The following is a 21,009-nucleotide window of genomic DNA, read 5'->3' on the forward strand; positions in this document are numbered from 1 at the left end:
AACAGCTGGCCACATTTGATTTACATGGTGAGATATGTGCCTCCCCCTTGCTGAGCAGACCTCTGTCATCTCATACCTTGGCTAGATTGGGGTTTGGGTGCCACGAAAGTAAGGCACTTTTCTGTCCCTTTCTTTTGGGTACTTTCAAATCCCTTGGGCTCTGTACGTGTTCCTCCCCCTTCTCTAAACTCAAGGCTGTTGGGGCTAGAGGGGAAGGTAAGTTTCAAGCCCCTCCATGCTGGTGTGTTGTGTGACAATTTAGGGGAGTGCTTCACCTACCTTGCAACAGGCTCCCATTGCCCAGAGATCCAAGAGCAAGCTCTGGCTGGGCAAAGCTCCTTTGCAGGCTTCCGTCACCAGACCATTACAGTTTACCCATGGGATGTCTCTTTCTTTGTCCACATACCTTAACCCTTCAAAATGTCTCTCCGGTCCCTGAAACAATCTAGCCTTGCAGATGCAGGGGGCAGCCAGTTGAGGAAAGCTCTCCTGAGAAGGCTTTATTGCCTGTTTGCCCTTCCATCAGCGAGCAGGGGCAGAGAATTATGAGGGGACCTCAAATTAACCTAGTCTGTTTGGTAGGGCTGTGCGAAGTTTTGGGTGCTGATTTGATTCGGAGGAGATTCAGCCTGATTCGGTGGCTGAATCTCCAAATCCGAATCAAATCAGGGGACGAATAAAAAGGTCTGAATCGACTTGGAAAAGATTTGGAGAGCTTTAGCGATTCGGGCAGTCCCTGGTTGCTGCAGCAGGGAGCTGGACCTGGACTCCATGCTGGTAAGTGGGGGGAGGGGAGAGTGACATGGGGGAACCCCCACCAGGCCCCATGCCCTGCCTGCTCCCACAACCTCTTCCCGCTCCTGCAACCCCCCACATGGCTGGCCTGCCCACCCCAGCTCCCAGCCCTTAAAAATAATAAAAGCCCCGCACTGCAGCAGCCTCAGGGCTCCTGGGGGTTCATGGCAGAGCCCCCCCACGCAGCATGGGGCAGTGGGGGGGCAGCGGGGATTGACTCCTCTGCCTGGCATGAGCCCGTGAGTCAGGGCTTCTTTTTTTTTTTTTAAGGGCCAGGAGCTGGGGCAGGCGGGGCAGCCATGGGGGGGCTGGGAGAGCGGACGGGGGTTGGAGGGCTCGTGGTAGAGCCTCCCATGCAGTGTGGGGCAGTGGGGGCAGCGGGGATCGGCTCCCTGCTGGGCAGCAGCCTATGAGTCGGCACTTTTTTTTCAAAGAGCTGGGTGCTGGGGCAGGTGGGGCTGGGAGAGCGAGCGGGGGGTGGGGCTTGGGAGATTCAGAGATTCGGCCAATTTGGCAGTAGCCGAATCTCCGAATCAGATTCGGCCGAATCAATTTGGGACAGTGATTCATATCACCGAATCGAATCTCTGTCCCCCGAATCCGAAGCGAATACTAGGTGTTTTGCACAGGCCTACTGTCTGGTTTATTTTTTCTTTTTCTAGTCACTCCCCAAGCCTGGCTGGGGTGTATGGTTTTTAGTTTGTTTTTTTTTACTACCCCTCCCCCTTTGCCCTCCGTGCAGCTCAGTAGCACATCATTTCTTCTGCTCCAGGTAACCATTATCATAATCCTCCAAAGCTATGCAAACTTCCTGCAACCCTGGCTGCCTCTACAGAGAGCTGGCATTATGGCTTTCGTGTTTAGTGCAGGGAAAACAGTTGTCCCCTTCTGTGTCAGTCTCTCTCTCTCTCTTTTTTTGTTCCCCTTAAGCTGCTTTTCATCTTGCCTCCTCATCCCCCTTTCCACTTCCATTCTGTTCTTTTGGCCCTCCCTTGAACTGTTGCATGTCATTGAAGATGGTAATCTGGCAGCTGATAAGAGGGGTAAAAAGTAAGCTACTATGTGTGTGTGTAAGAGAGAGAGTGTGAGCGAGCTCAAGCAAACACACTGTCTTAATCCATCTCTCAGCATGTGAAGTGATTGAAAAGAATTCCTGCCCCATCCAGGCAGATGGAGACTCTGTTGGGGCGGGCAGTAGTGAGAGAGGTTCTCCAGACATAAGCTGGGCGAAGCAAACAGGTTCTCCAGTCCACACTCGCCTCTCATTAGACGTTCATGGGAGTGAGAAGGTGTTCTGGAGGTTTTTCTACCTGCTGCCAGGCATGCCAAGGGGCGGGGGATGAGAGAAGGAGGCAGATTCATTCAGAGACTGCAGAGGAGATGCTGTCGCTGCTGCCGTAGCTGCTGCCGCTGCTTACCGCCACGACAAAACCTTTCCAGGCTGCTTGGCTGAAAGGAGCCAGCAGGTGCTTTATGCACATTGGAGTCATTTGGGTCAATTATCTGTCTGTCTGTTTATTTATTTATTTCCTCCTTCCCACCTCTTCTTCCTCTTTCCCCCTTCTCTCCTTATTTCCCTCTTCCCCCCACCTTCCCCTTCCCTGTTCTTACTGTAATAATGTTCAGGCATCTCTCAACAAGCCCAGCCTATGGTGGATCAGGAGGGGAAGATTGTGTACTGGTGATTACTGCTTTGTTCACAGGTTTGCTTAGAGGAAAGCAGACTCAGTCATTTATTTTATTCTGCTGGAATAATGTCAGTTCTTGGAGCTGAGATGCAAGGAGCAGGGATGTTTAAAAAAAAAAAAAAAAAAGCCCAAAAAGAATGACCCCAAACGCGACAGTTGCTTTTAACAATTGCAAGTAGCCTACTGGTATGTAGGAGTGTGAAAGGGGCTGTACATCAGTTCTCAGGTAGAGCTTAGTTTGGCTCACTCCCAGTGGCTGTGCTGTAGTTGGGGAGCAGCTGGTAGCCTCTCCTTTTGGTATTGTATACCCTGCTGTTTTAGGCATTTAATCCAGATAGAGGCATGAATGAGAACCCAAGTGAAAAGGAGGGAGGAATGAATCAGGATTCAGAAAAATTGCACAGCAGGTTTGCAGTGTTGGACGCTCCTCCTTCATTGAAAGTAGGTTCTGTTTGCAGTGGATGGCTGTAGGCAGAAAAATAGCAATTAACATTTTATTTTTAATATGGCATCTGCAACGGAGGGAACATAAGGACACAAAGGCAGCTTGCTGATTTGCTACTTAAGTTAGTGTTGTTTTTCTACCATTTTCTTGGATATCTTAAGTGTATTATTTGCATGTTTGTATGTATGTGTATGTGTATTTTTCTCTCTGTTCAACCAAGTGCATTTCTCTCACTGCATTTTCAGACTTAATCCATCTTTGCTTAATGGGGCTCTAGTGAGTTTTTGAAGTCCCCCCATAGCTGTCTCTCTGCTCTCAGCAGAGCTAGTGAGAGACCCTGAAGATGCTTACACAAATGCAACTGGGTAGAGCAAGAATTTGGAGTAAGATTTTTGTTCTGATTTGTAGAGTTCCGTGTATCTGACTGTGGCTGCTGCTTCTTGCTGTCGACATTTTTAAGGTGTTGGAGGGTCAGAGTGCAGACTTCGGTTATTGTGCATATTGTTTTTACTGGGTTTAGAAGCATTAGTCTTTCCCCGCACTCAGGCAGTTGGTGACAAACCAGAAAATAGTTTATTGAGATTTTATCTTTGGGGGGTGGCTTCTGCATCAGAAAGCAACAGAGAAGGCAAAAACTGATGAGCTGAATAGCTGCAAGAGGAATAAGCGTGCCAGGAGCTTATTTTAGTGCCCAGACAACCTGATGATGGACTCATCGGAAATATATATAGACAGATTGCTCCCTTTGAGTGCGTGTGTATTATCAGCTTCCACTAAGTTTGATGATGTCTCTTCACATCCCTGTTGTCCAAGGGAAAATGCAATGGAGACCTGGGATGCCTTCCACACCTTGTGGGCATCCTTAGAGGTCAGGTTAATCTATTTCCAATGTGGCAGTGTGTCTGCGATGAGCTGCTGTTAACAGCAGGAGCTGTGAATACATGCCGTCACTGCCAGGGATTCTTTCCAGAGGGGATTTTTTTTTCTTTCGTTCTCCCTAATTCAGTTCTGCAGCAGCTGCAGTAAAAAGCAGCAGCACACTCTCTCCCTGGATTTTTCTTACTGATTACTAATGCACTGGGCTTTATTTCTTCCTTTTCCATTTGAAACATGTCGCCATGCAACAAATTGTGGACCGTCCAACAAGTAATTCCTTACTAAACTCCTCCTGCCTTGTGCTCTCTCTCTCTCTCTCTCTGACTCTTAGCACTCCTTCCCTGCCTCGCCCCTCACTGGTGAAATGCATGGGGTGGTGAATGCACACAGGCTCTAGCATGTGTGAGTGCACGTCTGGATTAGCGCACACGGATGTACGCACGCACCCGCTCCGACACCTCTGGTGCCATGTCTTCGTTTGGGAAGCTCACGGAGTACTTCAGCCTGAGGAAGTCGAGGACCGAGTTCCGCTCAGAGCGGCGGAGTGGCCGGCGCAGTGGCAGCTACTGCTGTAGTGTCAATGAATGCAGGTACTGGAAGGACAGAAATCCACTGCTCCCTCCCGGCACATCTGTGTGTGTGCTTGTGTCTGTGGGTCATTGTGCTCAGGGGAGGCAGGAAGGGGAGGCATTCTTCTTCCGTCATTACTGTGATGGGAACTTGAGGTGAGGGCTGGGGCATGGTGGCATAAATGGTGGCTACGTGTCTTTGTTACTGCACACACGACTCCATCTGTCGTTGGGGTCGGCATGGACCAGGTGCTGAGCATCAGTGTCTGTTCTCAGCTGGGAATGAGTTGTAGTTGTAACCACAATTCAGACATCAGTTCTGTAATTGCATGCATGCATACTTGCTCTTTTCTCCTTGTCTGTCTTTTTTTGTATCAGACTACTGCACCTGTTCTCTCAACTACATTATATTAAAGCTATTGTAGGTAACATGTAAATGGCTGTGGTACCCTTTTAACTAGAACTCTGAGCACTGAGAGCCAAGTATGCTTTGCACAAAGAGCAATGGCTTGTTTAACAGGTTAAGTTCAAAGAGTGTATGTGTGTGGGAGTGATAATGGAGTCTCTTGTTTGCAGACATACCACGTCTGCTGAGATTGAGGGGAACCTAGTGCCATTAACCTCCTTGCATAGGTCCTAATGGGCATCAAGGCTTGCTGGTGCAAAGAGCTGCATATTCATTTTGGGGACAGGATAAAGGTGGTGAAATTTCTACTCCCCCTCCTCTTGCCCCCCCTCCCCCCTACGAAGGACACAGGCATACATATAGTTCACTTCATCCCAGGTCATTTGTAATTGCAGTGTACATCAATAAAGGAAGCTGTGTTTGCATATAGAGGTTGTCAGGCTGGTTTAAAATTGCTGGGCTCCGTGTCTCAATACAGCCTTCAGTGGGAGTGGGGGGCTGTTAGGATCATGCCTGGGGATGCCAAGGCAACCCAGATGTATAAGGAATAGTGCACGGGGGATATGATATACATGTTTGGTTGTGTTGCATGTGGAAAATGCTTTGTGTGCATATGTGTGTGATTTATTTACCACGAGTGTTCAAGCAGTTTGTTGGTGAGTTCTGATGGGGTCTTTGCTGCCTTTGCTACTATTGTTTCTCTTATATTAATTTAAAATGGATGCTTTTTTTGTTGGGTGGGAGCACAGAACGTCAGTGACATTCTGATCAACTATCTCTCCCCAAAACTCACCTTCTGACCTGTGTGTGGGACTTGTCTTTTGGAGAGGTGCTAGTGATGGATGCCAGCTTTGTGCAGCAGAAAATATCACTGGAGGGCTTCCAGCTCCAAACACAAGCTGTGCATGGAGGGTGGGGCACTCTCCTGTGTTTGCACTTTTGTTTCTCATCGTTCCCCACGTACAGCTGTCTAGTTCTCATCAACTTCATGTTGGGTTTGGCAAGAGAGACATGGTATAAAATGAAATAGTGCTATAGCATCTCTTACAGTTCCCTTGCAAGAAACCCAGGCACTCAGATCCTGTGCTCAGTGTTTAAGTATCTATGCAGATGAGATGATAGGCTTTCACTCATCTTGCTGTTTCGGATCACTGTGTGTGTATTCTTTCTCTTACAACTTTCTTCCTGAATTCTCTGCTCTGCATGGCAAGGGTAAGACAACAAGACCTTATGTGCTGCTGTTGCCACCAGCCATTTACCAGGTTCACCTGGAGAATACAGGGGATAGGACTAACCACTTCCCCCATCTTGTAGTCTAGAGTGCTTGTCCCTAGCTGTGGAGTTTTAGATTGGATCATGAGTTTGTAAAACTAAGGAGAGAGCAGAGAAGATCTGATTACTCCTCTGATGCCCTCCTTCAATGTAAATTCAGGGCATACCTGATATCAACCTGTATTTCTTTAAAGCACTGGTTCAGGTCTGGTCTTGGGGATGCTTAGGTTTTGTTGGGGAAAAGTTTGCAAGCGCTGGGAAATGGCTTTGTTGCAGCTGGGCACATAAACCAAGGGCTGTGTAGAGAGCAAGCTTGTGCCATTGATGGAGCTTCCTTTTGGTGCGGTCACTGGGTCTCCATAACCTTGTTGCTCCCTATCCTACTGCCCCCCACACCTCCATACAGTGGGAAGACAGTCTTGGGTGTTACAGACTTCCAGATGTTGGAGTTGGAGGAATGGTGCCCTGGGTTGTTCTGCCTTCCCACAGGGATCTCCTCCAAGAGAGATGGAAATTTACCTTCCTGGCTCTGTTACCTTGCATACACTGGAAAATATTTGATGGTATGGATGTATCTTCGAGCTGTCTTTATGGTGATGTAGGTTACATCTACAGTGGGGTATTTTATCAGTCTAGGGATATAGGTATGTTATACCAGCAAAATATACAGGTACCACAATTTGTCCCCCACAAGCTAGCCTGTACCAGTAGGAGAATGTACTTGCTGTTATAGTAGTGTCTACGCTGGGAGATTCTCCTGGCAGAGTAACCCCAGTCGGTGACTATGCATTTTCACACCCTTGGCCAACTTGAGAATGCAGAAGCTGGTAGGGTGGATGTAACTATAGGGGCAGGTTATCCCAGTTATGAAATCAAAATGGAGCAATAGTGGCACAAGGACATGTTGCCAGTAAAACTGCTTCTGCACTGTGGCCTTTGCCCATATACGCCACGTCCAGATGAGCGTGTTCCAGATGAACATTCATTTGTTCTCCATGCTGCAAGGGAGCTGTGTGTGTGGTAGGGGGGAGGAGGTGAAGGTATCCAGAGGTAAAAACAAAACCTCTTAAAAAAAAAGCAGAGCAGCACATGCAGGAGCAGCATGTGCCACTCAGAACTGGAGCCTGGCTGGCTGGAGCAGCATTCCGGCTGCCAGCCAGGATTCATGCAGCAGGATTGCCGCTGCTGCAGCCCCGGGAAGCCCCCAGGATCTCAGGTAAGGCTGCTGGGGCCAGCCCACTGCCAGCCCCAGGCTCCCCTACCTCACCCAGGGTAACCTGCTGTGTGCCAGACCGTTCATGGCACAGGTATTCCCCGGGGACAACTAGCAGTGGCACAAGGTGTGCCACTGCTAGTTGTTCTCGGGAAACCAAATGTCCACACACACGTGGATGGGGCCAGTGTTGTTGATCTGGGGTATGACATTTTTTTTTAAATCCTAAATGGCATTGCTTTGGTGGAGAACTTCACACCTGTAGATCAAGCTTGTATCAGTGAGGAAGGGGAACATTGTCCCTGTCTCTGCACCTTAATTCTCCATTATCATGCATGTCCACCCTTCTTCACATCTGGGCCGCTGCCAGCAAGGGAAGAAATTGGTGTAGTTGGCATTTTATATCCCATGCAGGACATATGTAAATTACTGTGCGCCGCAAGGCAGCAGAGGCTCAAGCCCTTTGCATGCACCTGGTGATATGGTATGTCTCCTTGCTCCCTTGATTGCAAGTAATTGATTACAAAAGTAAAAATAAAATTATGATTGAAGCATGGAACACTTTGAAATTAAACTGTCACTTTTCACCCAAATTGATTGGGTGGTATTTTGCCTGTTTTTTTCAACCCTATCTATTTTGGGAAACAAGAATTAAGAATGCTTTCTTTAATTAGTTCTAGCTTCTGTTGTGACACCAAGGCCACAACTCTGAATACTTAGAAGCCTTCAGAGATCTAACATATGAAGCAAAGGTAGTAAAAATGTGCTTGTAGGTACCTAAAAGGGTTTGTTCTGCCTGTCAAACCCCACCTGCTCTTTATATGGTAGCTTTCTTTAGCTTTGTGGAGCTGCCTTCTGTGCGTATTTCATAGCAGAATGATAATGCTGGCAAAACAGGAATAGGATGTCCAGATTCCTTATTTGCAGGCTCAAATTAGCTCAGAGGCAAAAAAGCCTAGTTTTCAGACCCCCGTATTGGACTTTTCAGAACTCTATTAGAATCCTGTCAGCTACTTCCCTGTTTTCTGCTAGGGAACCAGCGGACCTGTTGCTGTGCTCTAAAACCTGTTTGCCAAACAGGACCAGTAAGACCCAGTTCAAACTGGCATTCTCACTAAAGAAAATAAGCTAGTATGAGTTTTGTGTGGTGCTTCTCATGTTCAAGGGACTTTACACTTATTAACAAATAGGATGCCTTCTGTCTTTAAAATTTCTACTTTTTTTAAATAGGCCCAGGGATGCAAACTCACCTGTCTCTGAGAGGTTAGGCAGAAAGTATTGCATTTGCAAACTTGAGGGACTGTGCCTGTATTAGCAGAACTCAAATCACAGCTTGGTAGAGGGCTGCTTTTCCAGAGCAGCCTCTGCTTGCTAAAGCAGTGGATGAGTAGGTGGTGCTCAGGTTTCCTGCACTCATTACTGCCCATGACCTGCAGCACCTAGCAAGTTTTCAGTCCAGAGCTGTAGTCACAGAGCTGTATTCTGACCTACAGCTCCCCTTGTTCTCATTCCATATCTCCCCTAGACAGAAACTTCCAGCTATGCTCAGTGATGAGAGGGTTTATAGCAGTGGCTTTAAAAAAAACACTTAAATCAAATGGATAACAAGGTCTTCTGAGGGGAAGGGTTAGGATTTGTCAGCTCAATTCTCAAGAGAGCAGAAAGTGGAATCTCAGTAGAACTCACTCTGAGATTATGAAGGAAGCATGCACACTTGTCATTGGAAAGCAATCTCAAAAATGAATGGAAAACTGCTTTTGTGTGGAACTTGTCCATCTGTGGAAAATGTAAAGGAATTAACAATGGATGGGCTAGCTCTCTAAATGATATCAATTCATGGGGCCCCATTGGCGCACACTAGCTGAGGGGGTAATGCAACATATGAACTGTCAGACTGCTGTGTGTTATGTGACTACACGGGAAGGAAAACAGATTTTATTTGAGCAAGGGTTCTTGGCTGCCATGGCAGCTCATAGGCTGGAGCAGCAGATGTCAATCATGTTGCAGATGCAACATGCCCTGGTTTCTGGTTGAAGGACTCCATCCATCTCACTGCTGCTGAGATTATTTGCCTAGAGCCTGGCTACCAGACTGCATGAATTTTGGTGTGGAGGGGGGGCAGTTCACAGTTGATCTCCACGAAAAGGCAGAGCTCCTAAATACTTACTTCACATCAGTGTTGCTGAAATCAGGCAGGAGGTGTTCACCTGTCCAGAGGCCCAGGTAATATGGGGAAGACAACAGTCCACATGAAATCAGTCCAAACAGGTGAGGGTACTCTTAGAACATTTGGACGTGTTCAAGTCTGCTGGGCCAGATGACCTGGATCCGAGAGTCCTGAAAGAACTAGCTGAGCTCATAGCAGGGCCTCTAGCAAAGCTGTTCGAAGAGTCATGGAACTCAGGAGTGGTCCTGAATGACTGGAAGAGGCCTAACATGGTACCCATTTTTAAGCAAGGGAAGAAGGACAACCCTGCAAACTACAAACTGGTTAATCTAACCCCGGTCCTGGGAAAAATCTTTGAAAAAATTATCAAGGAGGCCATCAACCACAAGCTTGTAACTGGTGGGGTATTAAGAAGCAATCAGCATGGCTTTGTCGAGGGTAGGTCATACCTAACAAACCTAGTGTCCTTTTATGACCAGGTAACTAACCAGCTGGACAAGGGACGTGAAGTTGTGACATCATTTACCTAGACTTCAGCAAGGCCTTTGATACTGTCTCCTATGAGATCTTTCAATTAAGCTGGAGGGTACTGGCCTAGACCAGTCTACAGTGAGGTGGGTTGGCAATTGGCTCAGAGGCCGATCCCAGAGAGTTGTAATTGATGGGATGGCCTCATCCTGGGGGGCTGTCTTGAGTGGTGTCCCTCAGGGATCAGTGCTTGGGCCCGTGCTCTTTAACATCTTTTTCAATGACTTGAATGAGGGGGTGGAAAGCACAATGATCAAGTTTGTGGATGACACCAAGCTGTGAGGAAATGTGGGCAGATCTGAGGATAAGGTAAGGTTCCAGGATCACCTTGACAGACTGGTCCTATTGGCTGAACGCAATCAGATGAGGTTCAATAGGGACAAGTGCCGGGTCCTTCATTTGGGTAGGAAGAACCTTCACCACAACTATACGATGGGTGGTGGCCCACTGGCTGGCACAGCATCTAAAAGGGACCTGGAGGTGACAGCTGACCAGAACATGAAGATGAGCCAACAGTGCGATGAAGTTGCTAGCAGGGCAAATAGAGCTCTGGTGTGCATCAGCCAAATTGTTGCAAACAGATCCAGAGAGGTGCTCCTCACCCTCTATTTGGTGTTGGTGAGGCCACAGCTGGAGTACTGTGTCCAGTTCTGGGCACCGCACTTCAGGAAGGATGTGGATAAGCTCAAAAGAGTACTGAGAAGGGCCACCCATATGATCAGGGGCCTGAAGGATAGATTCTGGGAACTGGATTTGTTTAGTCTGAGCAAGAGAAGACTGAGAGGTGACTTGGTAGCTGCCTACAAATATGTCAAGAGTGAACACCAAGGTCTAGGGGAGCAACTCTTCAGAAAGGCACCCCTAGGGAGGACGAGAACCAACAGGCACAAGCTAATTGAGGAAAAAGTTAGGTTGGACATTAGGAAAAACGTCTTTTATGTAAGGGTATCAAGAATCTGGAACACGCTCCTAGCAGAGGTGGTGCATTTGCCATCCTTGGAGATGTTCAAGAGGAGGCTGGACAAGCATCTCTTTGAGCTCGTTTGAGCCCAACTACCACCTGCCCATGGCAGGGGATCATGGACTTGATGATCTTATAGGCCCCTTGCAGTTCTTTGATTCTATGAATCTCACCCTTTGGTTTAGTTTTACACTGTCAGTTTCTCTGCATATCTGCAAGACTATTAACAGAGTTTGACTTTTTGATCCAAAAAGCTGTGACCTAAAGCAAAAAAAGGTGATCTAAAATGTATTCTTTATACTTACAGGTTACCTTTAAACCATTTTAAAGGCACTTAAAATGGGAGCATCCACACATTTAAGGGTGTTAAATGGTGCTAAGTGCCCTCTAACTGTCTTAAAGGTATGTCACTTTGGGCAAGGGTTATCTTTGAGTCATTCTACCTAGATCATGCTACCTAGGATATTGTTAGTCTGCTCCATGGAGATAACAACCAATTTGCAGTTATCCAGCATTCCAGGGTGCACAGCTCCCAGCCCTTCTACCCTGGGCAAACTTTCCACCCTTGCAAACTCTACTGCCTACACGGTGGTACTGGCCCCAAGCCACCTGTCTCCTTTGGGTATGACCCCAGCACACATGGTGCCACCCTGCCATCTCCAAGGACCCCAGGACACCCAATCTGGGCTCCTGTGCTGGGGGCCAAGCATGTGGCTCTCCCCTCAGAAGGCTAAGCTTTTCCTTATATCTGGGTGGCTCTTCTCTCATTCATGCTTGAGATGTTGCTAACTGTAAAACCCATTCTGCTCATAGAAAGATTTAAGAGCTCTGATTCCCCCATCTATCCAGCATAGACAGCAGAGGGGCACTGTAGGCAGGTGATGGCATATATGGTATGGGTCGAGGGTCAGGTGAGTGAATCTTGGATGTCATAATCTGTGTTATTTGGGTCAGTGATGATGTGGTATGTATTGCTGAGAGAGCACAACCTGCATCTGGGTCTGATGCAAAGGCCTGGTGCCTCTGTGAAAGTAGGAGTTAGATAGCTTGTTGCTTGAGAGATGCCATTTGAAGTTGTGGGGGCTGTCTGCAAGCCAGGACTGACCTTCATTGTTATACAGTGAAACTTTAAAAGCCGACTCAGACTTGAGATTGTGGAACAAGAAATCATTCACAGGCTGGATTGTATTTAATACTGTTCTAAACGGGGACTACAGATTCTTATCCTACTACCTGCATTAGCTTTTGTGACCCCTTTGTCCCTATGGGTTTCTTACTTTTTTGCCTCTTTCAGCACTGTCCCTTCCTCCCCACTTTTCTTTCCCTCCTTCCCTTCCCTGTCTTCTATATTCAAATCACTCTCTATTTGATAGCCTGCTCTGTGCATGTCCTTTTGTGGCATCAGCTGAGTGACCTCTGACAAGAACTTATTTGCTTATTGGCACCATGAACCTCACAGACAGAAACTTCCTTTTCCTTTTCCCCCTTTAGGTGTATTAGTCTTAAAGAAACAGGATCAGAAAGAGAGTTGTGGAGCAGCCACATTTCCCAACAGGGACATTTATTCTATGAAACTTTGAAGCCTGACTTTTTACCTGGAAGGGACGTCGTTAAGATCATCAGGTTCAGCCCCCTACCCAAGGGGCAGGAAGTCAGCTAGGGTCAAAGGATCCCAGCAAGACAGGCATCCGAATGTTTCTTGAAAGTGTCCAGAGTAGGTGCTTGGACCACCTCTGGGGGGAGTCTATTCCAGGCCTTGTGGAGCTCAGACAGTAAAGAAGTTTTTCATTATGTCCAGTCTAAAATGGTCTTTCATTAAAGTTTAAAATAATTTCCTGTTTTGTAGTACGCTGAGTGAAATGAGACCCTGAACCCAACATTGTTGTTAATATTGTGGCATTAAAATACTAACCAGCATGGGAGCTTAAGGTGTGCAACATCCAGAAACCCTAGGTCTGCATCCCATCTGCTGAGTGCATTGGCAGTGAACAGCAAACGGTTCATGTTGTGAAAGGAGGATTGCAATGACTTGAGTAGGAACCTGGCTAGGGCTCTGGGTTTTACACTCTGTCCGTTGTCCAAAAAATTCTGTACACTTTTAGTCACTACAAGTGGGTCAGAGCCGGAGTTTCACATGTCATCTAAAAGGCAAATATGCAGTCTGAAACAGGGATATCAAATTTGCCCAGCCTGTTAGGTTGGATCTGGGCTAGATCTGGACCCACCTCTGGTGGTGGGGCAAGCAGTAGTGACATAGTGTATGGGTTAATGCAGCCCTCTCTCACCCTCTCTCCACACGCCCCCTAACCCCCAGCTGCTGAAAGGTATCCCCAGTGGGCCTCTGTACCCTGGATTCCAGTGGTGGGCCCTGCATTTGAATTCCTGGCTTGTTGAGGAGTCCCATGACCTGGATGAAATACTTTTGCAAGCTGGATCTGTTAAGCCATATCTTTGAGAAGTGGAAGTGTAGGTATGTTACACACAGAGATCACAGGATTGCGTTCTGAAATGCTGCTTTTGTTTAAAAATGCACCTACGTGGTTTTAGAAAGGGTAACAAAAACAAGGTTAAATCACCGGAGGACACAATGGCAGATTTTGTTTCAGGCTGCAGTAAACATTTGGGGCATGAATATTTTTTGTTTTTGTTTGTTTTTTCCAGTTTTTGGTTGGGCAGCCACACCAAGAAATCCAGCATTTACCCTCCTCTGCTTGCAACCTTGCCTGGGAAATGCAGCAGAGACAGGCTGTTTGCTTCATGCCATTGTGTGTGGGTTGAATGTAACCCATCAAAATTGTTACCTCAAGTAGATAGCAAGTGCCTCACTGCCTATAAATACATTAGGGCAGTTCTTAAGTAGGGCATGGTTTTCAACCTTCAGTGCCAAAAGCTAAACTCTTAAAATGGATAGGTAGGCACCCAGTTATGAAATGGTGCTGGCACCCAGTTATGAAATTTTTCCATGGTGCTGAGCACTTGTAAATACCACAGTGTTCATAGGGATGCAGCGTTTTATCAGCTTTTGAGAATCAGATTCATGTCATTCTGACACCTAAATATGAATTTAGCAGCTTAGCTCTAGGCACAGATTGTCAATTTTGGCCATAGCATCTACTTTTAGACTTACTGAGGTGAAACCTTGAAACCAGCTCATGGTTTGGCATTTTTGATTGCAGCTGTATGCAGGAAGAATGCCACAGGGCTAGGCTATTGTGCGTTTCACTGCACAACATACATGCTGATGGGTGAAGCTGTTTGCTTCAAAATCAGATATATGTCTGTAAACATAGGAGTAGTGTGTGTTCACTCTCAACCCTTTCCTCCCCTGTATGTAATGCTGTGCAGATGCCAGTCCTCCCTTAGCTTGGCTTTGTCACAGCACTAGGACTTATGGATGTAATTCTTCTAATGGTCACTTTGGGCTGAGGTGGAATATTTTGCCTCTACAGCTATTACCTGTAGTTTAACTAACTCTGTGCTGATGGTGATGTACTGATGTGTGCTGATGGAAGACCCGTCCCCTTTCCCTTTGTCACCTTTTCCCCCTGGCTGTATAGGCTCTGATTTCCCAGTGCCTCAAGAATATGGCAAGCCACCAGACATAACCTGTTCTATTTTAGCACAAGAGTGATGATGCCAAGGGAAGAAATGACATTTAGCTTTGGTTGCTTGATTGAGCTGCTTGAGCTTTGTTTATTTAAACCTAAAGAGGCTTTTAGCTGAGCTCTGTGTGGCTTTTCCCTACTGTCAGTTTTCTCAGGTTGTTTTACATCACTCGATAGTTTTGATTTAGCAACAAGAAAATTAGAGATAGGTTGGGCTGAAAAATGCTGTCTTCCAAGTGAATGTGTCCTTTCAAACTTACTTTAGGATTGTTTCACCAGTAGGCAGCTGACAAATCTTACAAAGCTGATCTTAAGACTCTTATTATCAGACAGTGACACCTGAGATGCTGGATTCTCACATAACCTCCAGAGGCAGGTTAGAAGCAGGCTGTGCAACTGGCTTTTCATCTTTGGAAATGTGTTTAAATTTGGTAACCCTTTGAAATCAGCTAGGTAACCTTGCTGCTGATTTTCAGTAACATCTCATTTTGCATGGCTTGGGAGGAGGACAAATTCTGCCTTGGATGCACAAGGCTGGCATGTGATGAGCCAGAGTTGGAGTGCTTGGCAAAGCAGAACTTGAGGTGGCTTGGCTCTTCTCAATGTGCTGTGTGCCCATTTCATTAGGAAACACTAACAATCTGGAGTAGCAAAATAGGAAAGTACAGTAATTGTACCACACACCCAGAGCTCTGACTGTAAGCGAGGTGGGTACTGCTGAGTAGGGAGGAGCTGAATGCTTGCCTCTGACTCCAGGAAAAACAGCCGAAAATGACAATAGGCAATGTATAATTTGCGTACATGTATGAGTGGATTTCAAAGTATAACACATACTACCAAGAAAGGCTCTGTGTGGCTCTACCAATCCTCAGTGACTGTTAAGACCTAATAGGACTTCACCCCCTTTAATTTCTTAATCTGTAGCATAACTTGCAGTGGGCAACTGTGTCATGAGCCCCAGGTGCTGAGTTAGAAGGGATCCCAGCTCTGGGAGGAAAGTTGGGGCAAAGGCAGAGGAAAGGGCAGGATTTGGAGTGGGCTCGAGGGTTTGGCTGTAGGGAGCAAGGACACTCCTCACAGAAGAAGTCACTGCCGTGAGGGGAGGTGTCACTGAAATTAGTGTTGTCAGGTCCTGGTGGGGACAGGATTTGGTAGCAACTGGACATCCCCTCCCCCACAGCTGAGTTACTGGTGCTTGCACCCAGGACACAAATCTTACCAGTTGCACAACTGTTCCTAACATTACATTAGATCTAGTAATATACCAGCAGAGGGACATGGCATAAACTGAGGCAGTGTTGGGCTTTTCCCAGTACCCTTGCTTTTCTCTGGGAGAACTCGGTACTCTCTTGTGGCAGTAGGAATGATAACATCTAAAGCATCTCTGGCTTCAATGGGCACACTCCAAGGGCTTGGTCCAGGCTCCTGAAGCCTTTGAGGAGTCTAAGCCTGAACCTTCTGGCTGGCCCCAAAGCCTTGTTTGAATTCCCTGCTCCTGTCCTCAAATGTATGGGTGTTTTTGGATTGAAGTCCATGTGTGGTGGGTCAGACCCTTTACAATACTTCATAATTAATAATAAGCTTCCTTTTTTAGTAGGCTCAGTCATTCAGGACAGGTCATGAGTTGTTCAAGGGGTAGCAGTTAATGGTGAGAGGATTTTAGTTGGTTTTATCCAAACTGCAGAAAATCAGAAGTAATGCAGACCACCTTTTATTGTGGAATAAGGCAGCGGAAGCAGGAGGGAAGGAAAGCTATATTAGTATTAAGGGAAATTAGACACGTAACATGACTGGAGAAAACTTGCTTCTCTTTCAGCAGAAAATCTTGGCTCATGAGTCACCGTTGCTAGAAAGAATGTTTGATTCTTAATTCATCCACTGCTCAGCCCCTGAGTCACAGCAGGGTGGGCGGGCGGCGGGCGGGCGGGCAGCGAAGCGCCGACAGTGCACACTGTGGCCTGGATGCTGGGAGAAGGAAGGAAGCAATTTCAGAAGTGGGATGTAAATACTAACGACTTGATTATAGGTTGTGGCTGGGAGATACTCCCTGAAAGAAAGAGACTTCTGAAGGGAGGAAGTAGGGAGTGGTTGTAGTTTTCCTCAGTGACCAGCTCCAATCCTCTCTTGGTCTCTCAGTGCTGTTCCTTCCAACAGTGTGCTGTGTTGTCCAGGAGACACAGTGCAGCCCAAGCTTTGTGCCTGGCAGGCCAGAATCACCTCTTCATGTTGATTTCAGATGCATTTTGCTTTCTGGCTCTTAAGGGAGACCATGAGAGAGCTGGTCTGCTAAAGCAGGAATGGCAGCATATTCTATCAAAGTGAAAGGGGTGAGCTCCCGTACATCTTTCTGCCTTTACGAGGAATCTAGTGCCTGTATGATCTGCATAAAAGAAGAGATTGCATAGGACAGTGCTTGGTACCTTTTGAGTTGGAGCAGCCATATATAGCAATAGTTTTGTGTGCAGTAGGGAGATGCAAATGAAGTGCTGCACTGATTGATGCAATACACCTGCTTGCAGAAGACACAGGAATAGCAGAGTGAAATGTCAACTGCAGTGGTCGGGATGGTGGGGGCAAAATCATTATCACATGACCAGGCAGGAAGGATGGAGATCAGGTTTTATTTCTTTTTACATAAGTAAGATCGCTGCCTAACTCATCAATAGCACTTTCAACCTTGAAGGGCTTTACCAAGAAAATAGGTGTCATCACTAGCCTCTTCCACATGGGGAAAGAAAACTGAGTCACAGGGTAGAGAAATAGTTCACATCCCAGTGGGCTGGTGCCAGACTGTGAAAATAGAACTTAGGACCTTGGAGTCCCTGTGCTTTGTCCAGGAGACTTCACCACCTCCCTTGTTATCCAAATGGGCATCCATTTCCTTTGTGCAATAGTTGCAGGTGGGTAGCAGGTACTGCAGCAGCAAATGGACTTGAGGTTCGTTGTTCCTCTGCTCCAGGTATCGGGGAAATAGCTTCTAAGAGAAGAACAGAAATAGTCTAACTAAAAACTAAATGCTTTGACTTTTTGTATTTTATTTTGCCTTTTTTTATAAGAACAGTTCTTCAAAATGGATGCAAGTTTTTGAGATGTCAGTGAATCTGCTCTAAACAAACAAACTGGGGGGAAAATTTCCCTTTGGCAATTGTTTTTTGGGGCTAGAGCTATTTTTCTGGCCTGGGCATAGTTATAAAGGGCATATTGGGATGCTCTGTTGGTCTCAAGAGCAGACCCTAAGTGGAAAAGGTCATTTACTCATGCAGTTTGTGTGGACAAGGTCTGCATCCAACTGCCAACTGACTGCAAGGCTTTCCTGAGCCTTGGACATCCTCCCCTAGCTGTGCTTCAACTCAAGCCCCTGAGCACTCCTGTCTGTGTGGCTGCTGAATACTTTCTGATTGCTGTTCACAAACGATCACCTCTTTCTTGCAACGGGGTTGATGTTTGTACAGTTCGGCAAGTCTGTTATTTGCTTGGCCATCGCTACAGGGTGCATTGAATTAAAGTGATGGTTTAGGTTGAGAAGACCAAATTTTGAGCTACGTCTTATCCTCTCCTGTCCATCCGCAAAATTTATGTTGTCCTTGTTTGCTAGTTGTTTTAACAAATGCTTCAGTCCTGGCACCTTTACAACAAATCAGTAAAATTTAGGTTATACCTCAGGAAATGTGTCCTGGCACATTACAGAAGAACTGAGGGGCACAACACAGTACTGAGGCGTGTGTGAGTGACAACACCCCGTTCCATAACAAAGAGCAGGAGTCACTCAGGACGTGATTATTTACGTCTAATACTAAGAGAAGCCCTCCAAAGGCATTAGAGCCCCAGTGTACTAGTACATAAAAACCAACAGAGGCAGCTCCTGCCCCAGAGACTCGTAGTCTAAAAATGGACGAGGCATAGAGTTGGCAAATATGCTGTAGGGAACAGCCTTGCACACACACAGTGAAAAGGAAGGACCAAATGGGCTCTAATCTTCTAGTTTGCATCCATCTCTGCCTTGGATAATTTTGGTGCCGACAGCTCTGGCTTCATGGATAGACCCTACAGTAACAGGCCATCCAGCGTGCCAGGGACAAGCATCATTTTTGGGTAAGGAAATACATTTCTGCTTCTGTCAGAGCATAAAAGTTAATAGCAACAGCAAAGACTCTGTGTTAACCCTTTAACAGTGTGCTATTTAAATGATATACAAGTTGTTATGCAGACTTGTCAGCCAGGGAAGGGAAAATAACCCCTCAGCTACCACTGTACATCTTAACATCCTGTTTGCTAGGGCTTGCTTTATTTCCCAGGCTTAGAACCAACATAAATCAAGTCACATGATAATCACTGAGGCCTTCTCAACGGCCAGGTGGGAGCAGAGGTTTGATGCCCTTTCCTCATAGAAGCAGTTTGGCTTCCTCTTCCCAGGAAGCCATTAACCCCTAACATTCCTGAGCACCTTTATACCTTATCATATGCTGCCAGCTGAAGCTTCACAGGCCTGGCCCAATGTGCTGTGCAGAGCTGGTCATACTCTGGGCTCTTGGGCTCAAGTATGCCATACCGTGGCAGTCTACAGTCTCTCTCACCACCAGTGCTTCTATCGTTCCTACCCCCCATGTGCATGCAGCCTATGACCACAGCTGGGGTTTCTTGCTTCCCTTTCTTCTCCCTTGCTTGTGTTCCCCTATACCTGGTGCTGTTCTTCCATTATACACCTCTCCAACAAGGACTTCTTCTGCCTGATGGTTGGGATGCTGAAGGCCTGACTCTCCAACTTACAATAAGTGCTTCCAGCTGCACTTAATCCATCCTGTCTTCCCAAAATTAATGGATCAGAAGCTACCAAAACCACTTACCTTGACTGTTTGCCATTATAGGATAGTGCATGTCCTTGCGCAGGTGTCACTTTCTGGGTCAGTTCAAGATTAGTCTCATTACAGCTGGGTGGGTGAATTTCCCTAGAAGAGGCCAATAGTGGAATGAATTTCTTTGTATCTTGTTGTCACTATGCTTTTTTCAGGAGGAGAAATGTCTTGGTATGGAGTATTAATTAATTCCTACAGTGCTCATGTTGTGCTGGGCTGTAAAGTAAGCAATGGGGTGCTGAGTTTTAAAAACGTGAACAGTTTGTCTTCCTAAATCAGGTGAGGAAAAGGGATAAAAGAGCAGAGAGAGAAAAAAGAGCACCTGCTTGTCTTCTATTGTGGGAGGTGGAGATCTGGCACCGTGCCTCCCGGTGGAGAGTCATTCATCTGCCTCCTGGGATTTTACAAACCTTCACAATTGTGTGTTTCATTTGGAAATGGGCAAGTGCTGCTGGAAGGCTCTATATTGTCAGCACTGTGGAGCCAGGGCTACATTATTGTATTCTCTGTGACCAAGCTCTAGATCACCTTTATGCTTCATAGCTTTTGGAGTAGCTAGTGGTCTGCTGTTCCCTGAGTAAGCTGGAGCAGTCACAGGGCTGTGTTCACTTGACACAGCTCCACAGCGGACCTAGGTTGCAGAGAATTAGCCCTTGTGCACTGTATGCTGACCTCCCTTTGGCTGAGATCTGAAAGCAGGGTCAGGGCAGAGCCCTTATGCCAGCCAAGGAGAGCCCCTTTAGTAGGGGGATTCTTGGAAGGCCATTTCTGCCCCTTTACACTGCCAGAGCTGTGTCAATGGGGCCTAAGGTAATTGGGAATAGATACCAGAATCACTGTTTGTTTACCAAATGAGTGCCCGGCCACTAAACCCCGATCTGAAGGTAACATCTCTGGGGATGACAGTCTGTGGCTCCTCTATTGAGACTGCCAGTGAGAAAGCAGGCTTCAACTGGGTTTTTGATGGGTTTGCTTGAACAGTAGAAACTGGACATGCCTTGTTGCTTGCATGCCATCAGGTGTCTTCTCCAGAAAACCTTTGGTTGCCACTGAGACGAGACAAATCTGAGCTGGTGAATAAAGGTGAGAACCTCTGTCTCACTTCCTTCTGGTTTCGAAGGAGTATTATTAGAAGACTTGGTAAATGACAAGCCACAGAGTGGTCAGACATGGTTCATGGCTTCCTGTGCTTCTGCCATGCCTAGGTGGTCAGGATTAGTCTCATTAAAACTGAAGGTTGATCAAAGAGTGAGCTCTTTGCACACACAGGCGCCATGGGCTGAGTTTAATTTCTGATGTCTTTAGATTGTTCATTCTCTGTTCTTTTTCTGTTGGAAAACAGATAAAATGTATTAACTCCCACACCATCCAGAACAGACAAGCGCATGCCAAGTGCAGCTCTTGCACAGATTCCCACTTTCACAAAAGCACATTATTTTGCACTTGTTAGATTATTGATTACCTCTTCATTAAAAGCAGTTCCCTTGGTAGGTAACTGTAAAACCCAAGGAACATAACACCTGTCACATTAGATCAGACTGTTGTCTATCCAGTTGTGCTGTCCTGTCTTTGGCAGTAACCAACAGCTGATGCTTTTGAGAAAATGGGAAACAAACAAAATTTCCATATGA

The 21,009-nt window shown here is 46.5% G+C and overlaps 1 protein-coding gene across 7 annotated transcripts in view; it reads left to right on the top strand.

Annotated features, from left to right (window-relative positions):
• Positions 1-21,009, top strand: part of LOC102558012 (ankyrin repeat and fibronectin type-III domain-containing protein 1) — a 607,309-nt gene that overhangs the window by 182,626 nt on the left and 403,674 nt on the right. For 2 of the 7 annotated variants that reach the window (XM_019493064.2, XM_019493070.2), the window contains exon 1: positions 3,968-4,394. The exons of the other annotated variants lie outside the window; for them this stretch is intronic. In XM_019493064.2, the coding sequence (XP_019348609.1) occupies positions 4,237-4,394 (158 nt within the window). In that variant the 5' untranslated portion in view covers positions 3,968-4,236. Of the gene's footprint in view, positions 1-3,967; positions 4,395-21,009 lie in introns of those variants that run through there. 7 annotated transcript variants of the gene reach the window in all.

Source organism: Alligator mississippiensis, chromosome 13, assembly GCF_030867095.1.
Source record: "Alligator mississippiensis isolate rAllMis1 chromosome 13, rAllMis1, whole genome shotgun sequence".
Taxonomy (NCBI): Eukaryota; Metazoa; Chordata; order Crocodylia; family Alligatoridae; genus Alligator; species Alligator mississippiensis.